A 15,329-nucleotide genomic window follows, 5' to 3' on the forward strand; every position below is an offset into this window, starting at 1 on the left:
CTGTACTCTCTTTTGAACTACTAGGTTGGCAGGAGCTGGGACAGAGAAACGGGAGCTCACTCCGTCGCCGGGATTTGAACTGCCGACCTTCCGATCGGCAAGCCCAAGTGGCTCAGTGGTTTTAGACCACAGCGCCACCCACGTTCCCAACAGGACTGGGGCCAGCAAACTTTTTCAGCACGGGGCCAGTCCTGTTAGAGATTCATTCCCCGTGTTTGCATTCATGGGATTGTTGTCTATCACATGACTGTATATGTTTTACATTCCACAGAGTGGGAAGTGACAGAAACTGGATGTTCGTGTTACTGTGTTTCCTGAAGTGGGACTATTGTCCTTTGTTCATTCTCTTTGCTGTCTGATGCTAGAGAGAGAGGAAGCCATGTTGCAATGCTCCGAGTATATTATATGCAAATAAAGTAGATTAGCCAAAATGCTGCGCTACTGAGTTCTGTTACGCAATTGCGCAAACTCTGTGGATCAGTAAGTGTGCTGATGTCGGTTTGCATCAGTTGCTGTGATGTTCGGGCTGGAGAAAGCTTTTGAAGCTCCCGAACGATCGCCCAGGAAGGAGAGAACAAGCCAGTCGGGCATGTGTCTCTGCCAGGGTCCTACTTGTGAGTCAGAGATCCTAACAGGATCTCTGTCCCTCAGACCTTGTGGGGGGCCGGACTATATTTTGGGGGAAAAACTGAACGAATTCCTATGTCCCACAAACAATCCAGAAATGCATTTTAAATAAAAGGACACATTCTACTCATGTAAAAACACACTGATTCCCGGACTGTCCACGGGCCGGATTTAGAAGGCAACTGGGCTGGATCTGGCCCCCGGGCCTTAGTTTGCCTACCCATGCAATAGGACATAGTATTTGCTGCTTTCCCTATCAAATTTGTTCTTGCCTTCCAAAACTGTTGAGGCTTCACTGGGGAGCACACACACACACTGTACTGGAGTGAGTTGTCATCTTTCCAAACCCTATTATAACTGAGCCCTTAACTAAGGCCTACTCTACAAAGGGGCACTGATGGCCTTATATCTAGCAATAATACTACTACTGTTGCTCCTTTCCAGCTCTAAGTATCTTAATTTTCTCTGAGAGAAAAAACTGAGCCACTGCAGTGGTTGGATATTAAAATAAAACTGTTCCTTACCAATATGGAGAGAGTGGAGATACGCAAGACCAGACATTGTCTGTTGCAAGAGGGTGATCGGCTGCAAACCATGCTGACTGAAGTCCTTCTGTTCCACATACTAGAATTGCATATAAACAAAGTCAAAATGAGTTTAAGGCTGCAGTCCTGCGCATACTTCCTTGGGAGTAAGCCTCACTCAGCACAGTGGAACTTGCTTCTGAGTGAACATGCAGAAGATTTAGCTGCACAGCTTGGTATTCCCTGTGCTCTGTGTATCATCTTGTATGCTTAGATTAGTGCTAATGGGAGAGAATTAGAAAAGAAGCAGTCCATTCGCCTCTAGTAACTTCCCTGGGTGTGATTCACTGCCATATTATGTACTGAAAATGTAGAATAGAAAAAAAATCTATTCAGATGCAAAGCAATCACCCCATCACACAGAAATAGATACAGTAAGCTTGCAACTTATGCACATTTAACGTGCGCTTGGCAATATGCTTAGGCATCCAGGAAAAGACTGAAAATCCCACCACCATTGAACCCAATATGTTTTGACTATATGCAATTTTGGCCTTAGGCAGGATCCCTGGAATGTAGCCCCTATGTAAGTTGTGGCCTTACTGTAACTTAAAATTTGTAGCTGCAGACGCATTAGGGAAGCTTTTAATGTTTAATAGATTATTGCATTTTAATGTTCTGTTCTGTTGGAAGCCGCCCAGACTGGCTGGGAAACTCAGCTAGATGGGCGGGTTAGAAATAACAATTAATAATAATAATAAATTGTTGTTGCTATTATTTATCATCATCATCATCATCATCATCATCCATAGTTTACCTCTTGTAAAGTCGCGGCACAGAGCTCAAGGGCTATGTATTGGAACTGACGGTCCTTTTCTGTGCAGAAATAGCGGATCACGTTTGGATGCTCATCAGATTCCCGCAACAGCTGCACCTCCCGGTCAGCGAAGCTGAAGCATTCAGGGAGAATTCTCTTCACGGCAACATCTCGATTGTCAAATGTCCCCCTGTAGATAACCAAGATACAGTAGAGAAGCTCCTTAGCATTGAACTGTGCCAGTGCATTTGCCTTACTGCAAAGGGTAAAAGCTAGCTTTGCAAGAACACCAAGTCTACTCTAATGGTGCAACAACCTGAATTTGTCAGTATGCCATCGAGTCCCTCCCACAATATAGCAACAGTCTGGAAGAAGCCTTTGCCTCTGGTGCTTTACCTGTAAACAATGGTTCCCTCAGCTCCGTGTCCAAGCACATCCTTTGGGTTGAACGAAATCTTTCCAACTGCTATAGTGGCCATGTTTTCATCTGGAGAAGGGCGGAGAGGAAAGGGGTGTGTGTGTGAATGAACATACCCATGGCACCTTTTAAGCACATATTCTCACATGGCACTTAAAAGGCTCACCATGAAAGGAAGGGAAGACATTTACGGTACTTTAAGGACTTAACAGGTTTCTTTCAAAACAAAGAAGGATTCAGATTTAGCAACACCAGTTGCAATAATAGAATGGTAGAGCTGGAAGTGACCCCAATCTAGTCCAGCCCCCTGTTAACGCAGGAATCTTTCACCCCATGTGGGTCTCAAACCTACAAACCTGGGATTAAGAATCTCACACTCTACCAACTGAGCTATCCGGCCTCATTTATGTTGTACGCTATTATAACCAAGCTGTGTAATCAGTCTGGAGGAGTAATAGCAAAGACCAACAATTGCATTGCCATAACCATGTTTTTATCCTTCACCCGACCTTCACCTGGCGGGAAGGATGAGCATTGCCTGTGTCTTTCTCCTTGACATTCTGCTGAAATCTCTAACGCCAACTGACGGTACAACTTGTGCACCGCTCTCCGCAATGGAGGCACACGGAGAAAGGTGCTCGGTGTCTGCCCCATCACTCCGGAGTTCTCTTCCAGCTGGTTGCTTGCCAAAAACTAAACCGGGAATGTGCTGTCTGTCCTAGCTTTTGGGCATTGGGATACAATACAAGGATTCCCAAGACTGACACCGCAATTAGGTAAGTCCTCGGTGTCATACAAGGTGAACTGAAACAACTTTATTGAAGAAGGAATAGATGTGTGCCAATTCATGTGTGTCTAACTTTCAAAAGATTCATTGAAAATAATAATCTCTGCACCTGATCCTGAAACAGACTGGAGACAGGGGGCTGTTGACATCTCTCCACCTAGGCTTGCTTAGACCTTGGGAGAAGTGCTGTCTTATAGTCTTAGGCTGTGTACACCCTCCCCATTTAGTTTGGATCCAAACTGCTGGTTTGGGCATTGGTCCACTTGCAGCATTAGCCACAATCCGTATCTATCCTAGGGCTGATTATAAAATACTGTGCCTTGATCCATTTTTTCTATCTGAATTTGGGGTGGGGGGACCGACAACCTAGCTGCGCTTTAAGCTGGCAATGTGCACACAGCCTGAATCTACAAGAAAAGGTTACGTTCGGTTTTATCACCTTCTTCTTGCTCAGTGGAAAGGCAGCTCCCGACATCAGAAGCAGAGACGTTGGAATAGGCAGAGTGGTTTGATGCTTTTGGAGACATGTTTGGTGAGCTGGTGGCCGAGCTCTCTGGCCTGGCGCAGGAGCCATCCAGGAATTCTGCCTCGGGTGGCAAGTCAAGGGGAGGATTGAAAGGTTGCTGCTGCAACAGCTGTATCTTCTCCTCCAGCTGTTTCTGGAATTGCTGATGTTGTCGCTGTTGCTGATTATGCACACTCTTAAGATGGGGGGGGGAGGAATATGGATGGAAATTAAACTTTATTTTGTGAATCTCCAACTGCTGCTTTTCTTGCCTTTAATGTTTACTTGTTTCATGGCTTTTGCCTCCATTCATGGTAGGATTTTCAATCAAGCTGAGGTTTCCATGAACAGAACCTTTGCTGATTCCTCCATCTCTGCGCAGCCCCCCCCCCACTTCCCCAAATCTCCAGAGAATTGGAACAGTGTGGGAGGCTGCAGGAGAAAGGAGAATTTGCAAAAATTGCCCAATCCCCTCCTGCAGAGCAAGGAGCACAGGGACACTTTGGATACAAATCCGCTATCAGGGTTAGCTTCAACATTAACAGCTTTAATTTTCACAGCTTCCAACCATGGAACGCTGGTTTCATACAGTGTCAATAAACGGGAAATTCATAGTGCAATTAATTTTAAATGCATTTCCCAATTTAAAAAAATGCACATTATAATTGTTTTACTTTGAGATCAAAACATGCACTTTTGTGGGAAGCAGCTGACATGGAGCTTCAAGCATTTTCCCAACCCCACACTTAGATGTAGCTACTTATCTTTGTCCCTCCTAATAGCGTGGGGCACTCCCAAACAATCAACTACAGTGGTATCCTCGGTTTTCTAACATTTCGGTTTTTGAATGCGCCTTGGAAGTCAAACAGCTTCTGCTGAGGTTCCCCCCCCCCCAATTTTCTCTACTGAATTTGCAGACTGCCCTTTGCGCCTCGGTTTTCGAAAGTTTCAGAAGTTGAATGGTCTTCTGGAATGGATTACGTTCAAAAACCCATTTCCACTGTATTTGATACAGAACAAAGATATCCCTGACTTAACTAAGGACCAGTTCTTGGAGTGCAGACTTTTAAGAAAGCTGTTTAGAAAATTAATATATAAACGTGCATTACTCTCTTGTACCTCATGGGTTATTTTAAAGATTACTTTGCTAGCTGCCATCAGGACTTGTCAAGGTCATGTTTGGGAGGGCATAAATTTAATAAAAACAACCCCAAAATGTCCATGCTCTTGCTGTTAGTCTGCACCAACAACGCCGGTCCTTCTTATCGATTCACAAGACTACCGTGCTGCAAACTATACTATCATGCTGCAAATTGGCCAATTACCATTGGATATGTGATGACAAAGGCTATCCAGCCAACAAGCAGGAAAGTGCTCAGGATGACGGTAGCCGTGTCCTTGAGAATGGAATCGACCGGAGCCTCTGGTCGAGGTGGCGTCTGGCCGGGGGTCTCTCCAGCATTCTCCGAAATGGGAGGAGGCAAGTCTTTGCTGGAACTGCCACCCATTTTGATTGCCTGAGAGAACCAAAGACGGCATTAGTTCAAGGGGCTTCCATGGAAGGAACGAATTCTATTATGGCTGCCCAGCTGCTTACGAAAAGGGCACTTGTCAACAAGGATAATGCAAAGTTAACAACGTACAATTAGGCAAAGGTCTGTTTTTAATGTTTCCTATGCCACCTTTCAGGGCAAAGCCCTCCCCCCCCAGGCAGCTTACATACCAAAATGAAACACGAAAATGAATACGAAACAAAATTGTCAATGCTTAAAAGATTGGGGGGGGGGGAGAGTGAAAAAAGTGGCTCAAAATTGCAAAGTGGTCAGTGTTTCTAAGCAAATATATCAAGAACTGATTCATGCTTTTCAAAGACATGATTCCGACCCAAGATAGTGAAAATCTTATTTGCGTGGCTATTAAGCAGATAGAAATAAAACAAGGGAACAAGCCTGCCATCCTTTAGAGCAGGCATCCCAAAACTTCGGCCCTCCAGATGTTTCGGACTACAATTCCCATCTTCCCCGACCACTGGTCCTGTTAGCTAGGGATCATGGGAGTTGTAGGCCAAAACATCTGGAGGGCCGCAGTTTGGGGATGCCTGCTTTAGAGCTTATTTCCTATGGACTTCCCTGGTCTTGCCAAACTGCTTTTGAAGCAGTTTGGCCATGTTTCTCAATAAACTCACTGTTGCATTTATTTAAATATAAAAAAATTACATATATATTAATACTCCTTTCTTAAATGGGGCTCCCTGTGTTCTCCCATTTAAGGGGCCGAGATCTTCCACGCCTGCTTAACTTTAGCAATACTGCTGCATCAGATGTTCCTGTTCACAAAGCCCACGAACTCACACTAATGAGTTTGTACCGAGTGGCTTTGGACGTTACCAACCTAGGCAGGAACAGGGTGTACAAGTTCCCCCGCTGCCTCTGAAAGAACATCGCATCTAAAATACAGCCTTCACACTGCTCACCAGCTGGGAGACCCACAAACTTCCTGGTTTGGGGAGAACGTAAAAGTCGTCTTTTGAATGAGATATTGTTGCAGAGCAACAGAAACAGAGGCCGATGTGTGCCTTTGCAGCATGGCAAACATCTCAATCGACTAAGCGAGAAACACACCTGACTGGAAAAATTAATGGATGATCTCCCTCTCCCCCCCCCCGGCCAATCTGTTTAAAAGCATGCACAACAAAAAAGTGCATCGTGTAATTCGCACGCATATGACTGAGGAATCCCATGCAAATCCTGTCTCCACCACCTCATTCACATGCATACATTTTACACAACGTGGAATATATTCTGTGATTACATTATCCTAATAACTCTGTTAAACGAGACCTTGTTTATTCACCAACCTGTTCAAAAGCAGCTTTGTCCGAATCCGCCGGGATCACATTTTCGTGCCTCTTTGGCAAATTGCTTGGGAATTTCTCCAGGATCTTTGTCGGGGCCGATAACGGTGTTTCGTGGTGCCCTGGAAACAAGAACATGCTTTCTGTTATTCCCAAGGGGAAAAGGAGGCCAAGAAAACAAAGATCAGATTGGGGATACATGCAGATGTCTTCTGAGTATGGCAACATGTGGCAACTCCACTGCATTGCAGCCAAGGTCCAACCAGCTCTTTCCAACAGTGTCCAACTTTGGGGAAGTTTGCAAGTACAAAGGCAACAACAGCTCCCCGACCCTTGCTTGTTCCCAGCACCTGTTATTTAGCAATAACTGGAACTGAACTGGCTCTGAACTTATGGAGAAGGGGTGGGGAACCTCAGGTCTAGGGGGTGGGTGGTCAAATGTGGCCCTCCACACCTCTTTCCCTGGCCCTTAGAACTCAGGGCATACCCCCTCATTGGCCCTGCTACACCCCCCCCCCAGCCTGACTTGAATGCATCCCTGCCTCTTGCCAATCTGGGTGGAGGGCAGAGGCAGGCATAAGTATGGCAACTTGGCCCTAGTCAAATGCAGAAACTAGTTCTATGAAATTTTGCCTCTGGCCCTGCCCACTATTGGTATGTGGCCCTTGGGAGGTTTCCCAGAAGGGAAGGTGGTCCTTAGGCTGCAAAAGGTTTCCCAGCTCTGATAGGGGCCCATTTAGCTATCACTAGCCTGCTAGTTGGATAGACACACCCTCTATGAATTTAATAGCTTTTTAAAGCTAATGGCCACCAATCCATAGAATTGTAGGGCTGGAAGCGTCGTCTAGTCCAACCCCCTGCAATGAAGGAATCTTTCCCCCAACACGTGTCTCGAACCCACATCCCTGAGATTAAGACGCTCTGTCGACTGAGCTGCATATTTGTGCGTAATTCATGATGTAGTTGAGAATTTCCTACAGTTAATTATGTACCAGTACATATTAAACTTTGGCATGTATTTTACCTTTACCTAATCCACAAGCATGTCTTGTAGCGATGGGCCTATAAATAAACAACCGCAAGCTTCAAACATCCAAAAACCCTTCCTGTAAAATGGTGTGTTAACTTGTAAATTAAATGATTTGCAAATGCCTGCTCATTAATTTTTTTAGTTCTTAAGTTCTTACTCGTGATATCTTATGAGCAAGGCAGGACTGAATATTTAAAATCATGAATTTGCATTTTGCATATCCCCTGGTAAACTCATGCATACCCTTAAATAATCTGAGGATATAATCTGCATTTTAAAATTTGAATTCTGTCCACCAGAGGGCAGTGCAATAAAGGAAAAAAAAATCCTGATGTTTACTTCCTGATACCTATTAAAAGCCAGTGATTCCTCAAATAGCGTAAACTGTTCTTCCGTTTAAATCCGGATGAAAACTTCAGATCTGTACTGGGGGTGATAACACACTCTTCAATTGTTACGCCGTGTGTTTTGGGACCCTCAATCAGTGGTATGGAACTTCCCCGGGGCTAGAAAGAGAGAGGGAGGGAAATTGTGCAATTACTTACTGTTCTTTGAATACAGTAATGCCACACTTAGAAAGATAACAATTTTTAAATTTTATTGGGTGTTCATTTTATACCACGGATGTTCAAGCCGACTTCTAACATATTAACAGATGTTTCAGGCAAACAATGAGCTCAAAGAACACGGGCCATAAAAAGCGCCTCTGTTGTTGACATACAGTAAGCTGCTCAGAATGCATTTTCTTTGGGTCATTAATTCAAGGGTGGACGTTGCAAAGAAGTACTTTAGCCCTGCTAATTATGGGATAAGACAAAGACAGTTTCTGAGTCTTGTACGGGAAGGGCTTCACTGATGAGATTGCTAAAATACTTTTAATAGATTAAGGTTTGGAGAGCAATTATCAAAGGAAAACGATGCAAATCCATTTACTTTTTTTCATTAAAGTGACACCATGGTTGCCACAGCTACTGCATCTAGAACAAGCTTGTGGAACTCGCTCCCGAATGAGATCTGAACATGACAAAATACTACCTTATTCCAGCAGGCATTTTAAGTCAACGTTTGAGGTTTGAGGATGACTTTGTATTGTTTTATTCTCTGTATGGTTCAATTTTATGTACGCTGCTTAGAATTGCTAATGATTAAACAGTTTATAAATGCCTTAAAATAAATAAGCAATTTCCCAGAGTCTTTTTCTGCTCCCCTTTCCCTATTTAAAATGGCCAGAATTACTATTATCTGCATGCTGAACTCATGTAGCTTGCGTTTTCTTTGGACAAAATAAGCCTTTGATTCTTATTTTCCCACAATTGGGACAAAAGATAAAATAAATAAATAAATAAAATTCACCCTAAGGCATTTATTCATTCATTTCATTTTTTTTAATCACTTCCAATGAAGCACCCCTATGGGACTGATAAATTAAAAACCATTTCACACCCAAGACAGATACCGACAGGCACACTATAGAAATTGAATTATGAATTCATATTGTGAAGAAATGCAGGAAAAGAGCTCAGGTTCCTTCCCCTGTTTTTTGCATCTGAATTCCAGATTCTGGAAATTGTCCTTCCTAAAGATGAGGCCTCTGCCCAGCTTACCATAATAGCCACTCCTTCATGAACCATCGATGGCGATGCATACAAGCCCGTAGAGTATTTCCCTACGTAGAGTGTTGGCCTAGAAGGGAGTCAGGAATAAAATATTACAATGCCTGCTGTTTACTTCTTTATTTAAGACACAGTTGTACTTTGGATCTCGAGCGCCTTGGCTCCCGAAAAAATTGGCTCCCAAACTATCAAAACCTGGAAGTGAGTATTCTGGTTTTCGAATGTTCTTTTGGAAGTCGAACGTCCAATGGAGCTTCCACGGCTTCTGATTGGCTGCAGGAGCTTCCTACAGCCAATCAGAAGCCGTGCTTTGGTTTTCGAATGTTTTGGAAGTTGGACTTCCGGAACGGATTCCATTTGACTTCCAAGGTATGACTGTACTTCTATACTTATTTTCAGGTGAACCCGAAACGGTTGAGAGACAAAGGTGTCGCCATACATATACAACACAACCTCTGGCAATTATCATTATATATTTCGTATGATAACGTCAAGGTGAGCAACTGGAAATATATGTACGAGAAAGACCAGGTCTGTTTTGGATAAGTGAAGCATGAAGTACCGTGTTTCTCCTAAAATAAGACGTGCCTCTAAAATAAGCCATGGCACGATCTTTTAAAGGCAAAAATATATAAGACATCCCCCCAAAATAAGACATGTTGGGGGTGCCGGTACCTACCCGACCCAGCGGGAGCCGGCAAACGCAGCAGCGCGCGCCAAGCCCCAGCCCAGCGGGAGCCCCAGCACAGAGACGCGCCGAGCTCCGACTGAACGGGCCCCAGGACCCGGCAGCGGGCGGCGCACGAAGCCGCAGGACCCGGCAGGAGCCGGCAGCAGCCCCAGCCGCGCCGCGCCGCCCGAAGCCCAGGGACCCGGCAGCGGGCTCAGCGGGCGGTGCGCGAAGTGGCAGGAGCCGGCAGGAGCCGGCAGCAGCCCCAGCCACGACGCGCCGCACCGCCCGAAGCCCAGGGACCCGGCAGCGGGCTCAGCGGGCGGCGTGCGAAGTGGCAGTAGCCGGCAGGAGCCGGCAGCAGCCCCAGCCACGACGCGCCGTACCGCCCGAAGCCCAGGGACCCGGCAGCGGGCTCAGCGGGTAGCACACGAAGTGGCAGGAGCCGGCAGGAGCCAGCAGCAGCCCCAGCCACGACGCGCCGCACCGCCCGAAGCCCAGGGACCCGGCAGCGGGCGGCGCGCGAAGTGGCAGGAGCCGGCAGGAGCCAGCAGCAGCCCCAGCCACGACGCGCCGCACCGCCCGAAGCCCAGGGACCCGGCAGCGGGCTCAGCGGGCGGCGCGCGAAGTGGCAGTAACCGGCAGAAGCCGGCAGCAGCCCCAGCCACGACGCGCCGCACCGCCCGAAGTCCAGGGACCCGGCAGCGGGCTCAGCGAGCGGCGGGCGAAGTGGCAGTAGCCGGCAGGAGCCGGCAGCAGCCCCAGCCACGACGCGCCGCACCGCCCGAAGCCCAGGGACCCGGCAGCGGGCTCAGCGGGCGGCGCGTGAAGTGGCAGGAGCCGGCAGGAGCCGGCAGCAGCCCCAGCCACGACGCGCCGCACCGCCCGAAGCCCAGGGACCCGGCAGCGGGCTCAGCGTGCGGCGTGCGAAGTGGCAGTAGCCGGCAGGAGCCAGCAGCAGCCCCAGCCACGACGCGCCGCACCGCACGAAGCCCAGGGACCCAGCAGCGGGCTCAGCGGGCGGCGCAAGAAAGCCCCGTACCATGCTCAATAAAAAAATAAGACATCCCCCGAAAATAAGCCGCAATGTGTTTTTTTAGAGAAAAAATAAATATAAGACGTGTCTTATTTTGGGAGAAACACGGTATCACAAACAGCTGTAACTAGGCCCAAATGTTCCAAAGGCTAAGTCTATAGCGACAGTCACAAAACCCCTGCTTCCATGCTAGTGCCATTCATCTCAATGGGCTACAACAGCTTCCTGTTTGCACGTCTGCATTCAAATCTGTATCTCCATTTTAAGCATTATGAATTATATATGGAAATACAGTTGCTATTTAAAAAATGTTTATAATGCTAATTACTTGACTTGGAAGGGCTGAACCCAAACTTTGCCTTATTAAATCCCATGGTGTCCTTGTATTTTGAAAATGCATTACAGTCATACCTTGGGAGTCAAACAGAATCTGTTCTGGAAGTCTGTTCAACTTCCAAAACAGTTTAGAAACCAAGGCGTGGCTTCCGAATGGCTGCAGGAAGTTCCTGCAGCCAATCGGAAGCTGCGGAAGTCGCGGCGGATGTTCGGGTTGCAAAGAACGTTCGCAAACCAAAACAATCACTTCAGGGTTTGCGGCGTTCAGGGCCCAAAATGTCCGAGTTCCAAGGTGTTCGACTTCCAAGGTACAACTGTACTTTCACAGAAATATCTTGAAATATCAAGTAAAATCTTTGAGCACGACTGCAGGATAGTAAACTGAATTGTGTAAGTGTTGTGTGTGTTTTTTATGGCGTATTGTAAAAACAAACATACAACTCCAGTCCTCTTAATTTCTTTACTTAAACATTTGTACATCCTCATCTCCTGTCACTCCAGGCCTTCCCAGATGACAAAAAGCCAAACAAACCTATAGCAGTGCTAGTTCCAATCCAAGAATAATAGTGAAATATATTACTTGCTACAGGGGGGGGAAATAGCTATGCTATCGCTAAGTAAGGTCATTGGCTGATTTTAAAAAATTGACCTGGATTCCTGTGGATCTGCCTATCTCATTTCAGCACCCCCAACACCTCCTAGTCACCATGAGATGTTGCACCTGGATGAATGTGGTGAAAATTGGGGGGCCCTCTTGTACAAACGTTAAGTGTCTCCCATGTATGGAAGCATTTTTTGGGGTCACAGTCATTATTGTAAGAACAGGGAAGAAATACACTATGGGCAAAGGAGAACCAAGCGTCTACCAATATATTTAAAGGGCAGGGGAGGGGGAACATTCACAAAAAGCAGGACAGGGTTATGGAGCAGGGATTTTGCTAGAAGATTTTAACATTTTAAGAGGCTACTGATATATGAGATATTCCTCAAACAGAAATCGAATAAATGATTTCAGTTTTAGGAATATCCCATTACATCTATCACATCTTGGATTTCTGTTTGGGTTATATTTTTGGGTTGGTGGGAATTGAGGCTGTCTGGCACTACACACACACACACACACACACACAGTAAAACAATCATTTGGAAAATCCCTCCGTGAACATGTGAATTAATATAGGGTGATTTCGTTACATAATCTGCAGAAGAAGCGAAGTGTACAATAATTATTCTTAAAAAATCATAGGTTACTTGTAGGCAATGGGAGACCAGAGTGAAAGCACATTTTAATTCCATGCTAGATAATAACCAAGTTGACCCGACACAATAAACACCTTTTTTTAATAATACCATTTAGAAGGGGCAGAGATTATACTCACATCAATTTGCTTTTGGCCTCTGTTTCTTTGGGAAAGGGATACTTCCACTTAGTGATGCGTCCAACTTCACCAGACATGAAGGTGAGGTAGCGCAGGGTCTCTATGCCCACATTTGTATGCATCACTTTCCACAACCCTTCCCGCTGCCAGATATAAAAGGCTACAACAGGGGAGCCGTAATTCTGGATCCACAAGACATCGCCGGACTCGCTGTCCACAGTTACCACCAGTCCATCTCCATTAGATGCAAAGTGGGACATTTCTGCAAGGTAAAGAGATGCAAGCAATCGCACGAAGCCTTTGTGAACCCATAGTTACATGAAATGTACAGTATTAGCATTTCAGCCTGAAATTAGAACCCCAGTTCTTACTATATTGGACGTCTTCATCAGGCAAGGTGGCTGCGTAGTCAAAGTAAGTGGCGTTCCATCGTAGCTCCTTACTCTTGGTATCATACATGGTGATGGTGTACTCTGTTAAAAAAAAAACCCCAAAATTTCAATTCATAAGCACCCACCACTCTTGCGGCACCTCCTGTAACCTTCAAAGTGTATTTCCCAGTTTCTGAGACTGCAAGTTGAGGAGTTCCTGGCTTCTGCGCTATGACTAATGATATGGTTACAAGACAGGATCTTGCACTACTGAAAAATGCTATCGAGTTAAAAGACCAAAGGCCACATTCAGACAGGAACGTGCAGGCGTTTTGGTTCCCATGGGTCCTTGGAACACAGGAAGTTGGCTTTACATCAAGTCAGACTATCAGTCCTTCTACTGTCTACTCTGACTGGCAGCAGTTCCCCTGAGATCTCAGGCAGGGACAGAGAATCATAGAATCATAGAGTTGGAAGAGACCACAAGGGCCATCCAGTCCAACCCCCTGCCAAGCAGGAAACACCATCAAAGCATTCTTGACATATGGCTGTCAAGCCTCTGCTTAAAGACCTCCAAAGAAGGAGACTCTACCACACTCCTTGGTAGCAAATTCCACTGCCGAACAGTTCTTACTGTCAGGAAGTTCTTCCTAATGTTTAGGTGGAATCTTCTTTCTTGAAGTTTGAATCCATTGCTCCGTGTCCGCTTCTCTGGAGCAGCAGAAAACAATCTTTCTCCCTCTTCCATATGACATCCTTTCATATATTTGAACATGGCTATCATATCACCCCTTAACCTTCTATTCTCCAGGCTAAACATACCCAGCTCCCTAAGCCGTTCCTCATAAGGCATCGTTTCCAGGCCTTTGACCATTTTGGTTGCCCTCTTCTGGACACGTTCCAGCTTGTCAGTATCCTTCTTGAACTGTGGTGCCCAGAACTGGACACAGTACTCCAGGTGAGGTCTGACCAGAGCAGAATACAGTGGTACTATTACTTCCCTAGATCTAGATGTTATACTCCTATTGATGCAGCCCAGAATTGCATTGGCTTTTTTAGCTGCTGCATCACACTGCTGACTCATGTCAAGTCTGTGGTCTACCAAGACTCCTAGGTCCTTTTCACATGTACTGCTCTCAAGCCAGGTGTCACCCATCCTGTATTTGTGCCTTTCATTTTTTTTGCCCAAGTGTAGTACCTTACATTTATCCTTGTTAAAATTCATCTTGTTTGCTTTGGCCCAGTTGTCTAATCTGTTAAGGTCATTTTGAAGTGTGATCCTGTCCTCTGGGGTATTAGCCACCCCTCCCAATTTGGTGTCGTCTGCAAACTTGCTCAGGATGCCCTCAAGCCCATCATCCAAGTCATTGATAAAGATGTTGAATAAGATGTTGAATAAATGAAATCATTAAAGTGGAATAAGACTGGGCCCAAGACAGAACCCTGTGGCACCCCACTAGTCACTACTCTCCAGGATGAGGAGGAGCCATTGATGAGCACCCTTTGGGTTCGGTCTTGTTTGCTTTGGCCCAGAAGTCTTTGCTATCAAGTCTTTGCTATCATCTGTTACCTGTTTTTTCTTTTTTAAAAAACAGGTGATGCCTGTAGGGATTGAACCTGCAACCAGCATGCAAAATACGTGCCGTTAAGACTAAGCTATGAGCCCGTCTTCCTAGCTCACTCCATTCTTAGCAGATTTCCTGGTAAGTACAAGCCACCAACATTCAGGTGCTCAAGAAAAATTATTGCTGCTCCCTCCCATCCCACACCCCTCGTGGCCAGCCAGACTTGCCTCTTTACTTTTTAGAAATGAAGTGGTGACAAGCTACATGGGACCTGCAGGCTCAGAGGCAGCCCATTAATAAGGTAAAAAAGGTAAAGGTAAAGGACCCCTGGGTGGTTAAGTCCAGTCCAAGGCGACTATGGGGTTGCAGTGCTCATCTTGCTTTTCAGGCTAAGGGAGCCGCCGTTTGTCCGCAGACAGCTTTCCGGGTCATGTGACCAGCATGACTAAACAACTCCTGGTGCAACAGGACACCGGGACGGAAATCAGAGCATGCAGAAATGCCGTTTACCTTCCCGCTGCAGCGGGACCTATTTATCTACTTGCACTGGCGTGCTTTCGAACTGCTAGGTTGGCAGGAGCTGGGACAGAGCAATGGGAGCTCAGCCCGTCATGGGGATTCGAACCGCCGACCTACCGATCAGCAAGCCCAAGAGGCTCAGTGGTTTAGACCACAGCGTCACCTGCATCCCTGCCCATGAACAACACCAGATACAGGTGGAGAGGGGGCCACCACTGCCTTCACAGGTTCCCAGCAGCAGGGGGTGGGCCACTGTGGCCATGAGGAAGCCTCATGGA

General features: G+C 46.3%; 1 protein-coding gene across 1 annotated transcript in view; it reads right to left on the reverse strand.

Annotated features, from left to right (window-relative positions):
* ERN1 (endoplasmic reticulum to nucleus signaling 1) overlaps window positions 1-15,329 on the reverse strand; it is a 62,509-nt gene that overhangs the window by 8,014 nt on the left and 39,166 nt on the right. The window contains exons 7-16 of the mRNA XM_035103961.3: window positions 12,968-13,069; window positions 12,597-12,858; window positions 9,167-9,245; window positions 7,912-8,068; window positions 6,536-6,654; window positions 5,004-5,195; window positions 3,613-3,874; window positions 2,365-2,455; window positions 1,969-2,158; window positions 1,152-1,251 (exon numbers count right to left, since the gene is read on the reverse strand). Coding sequence (XP_034959852.2) covers window positions 1,152-1,251; window positions 1,969-2,158; window positions 2,365-2,455; window positions 3,613-3,874; window positions 5,004-5,195; window positions 6,536-6,654; window positions 7,912-8,068; window positions 9,167-9,245; window positions 12,597-12,858; window positions 12,968-13,069 — 1,554 coding nt within the window. The remainder of the gene's footprint in view (window positions 1-1,151; window positions 1,252-1,968; window positions 2,159-2,364; window positions 2,456-3,612; window positions 3,875-5,003; window positions 5,196-6,535; window positions 6,655-7,911; window positions 8,069-9,166; window positions 9,246-12,596; window positions 12,859-12,967; window positions 13,070-15,329) is intronic.

The sequence above is a fragment of the Zootoca vivipara genome, chromosome 2 (assembly GCF_965207765.1).
Source record: "Zootoca vivipara chromosome 2, rZooViv2.hap1.1, whole genome shotgun sequence".
Lineage (NCBI taxonomy): Eukaryota > Metazoa > Chordata > Lepidosauria > Squamata > Lacertidae > Zootoca > Zootoca vivipara.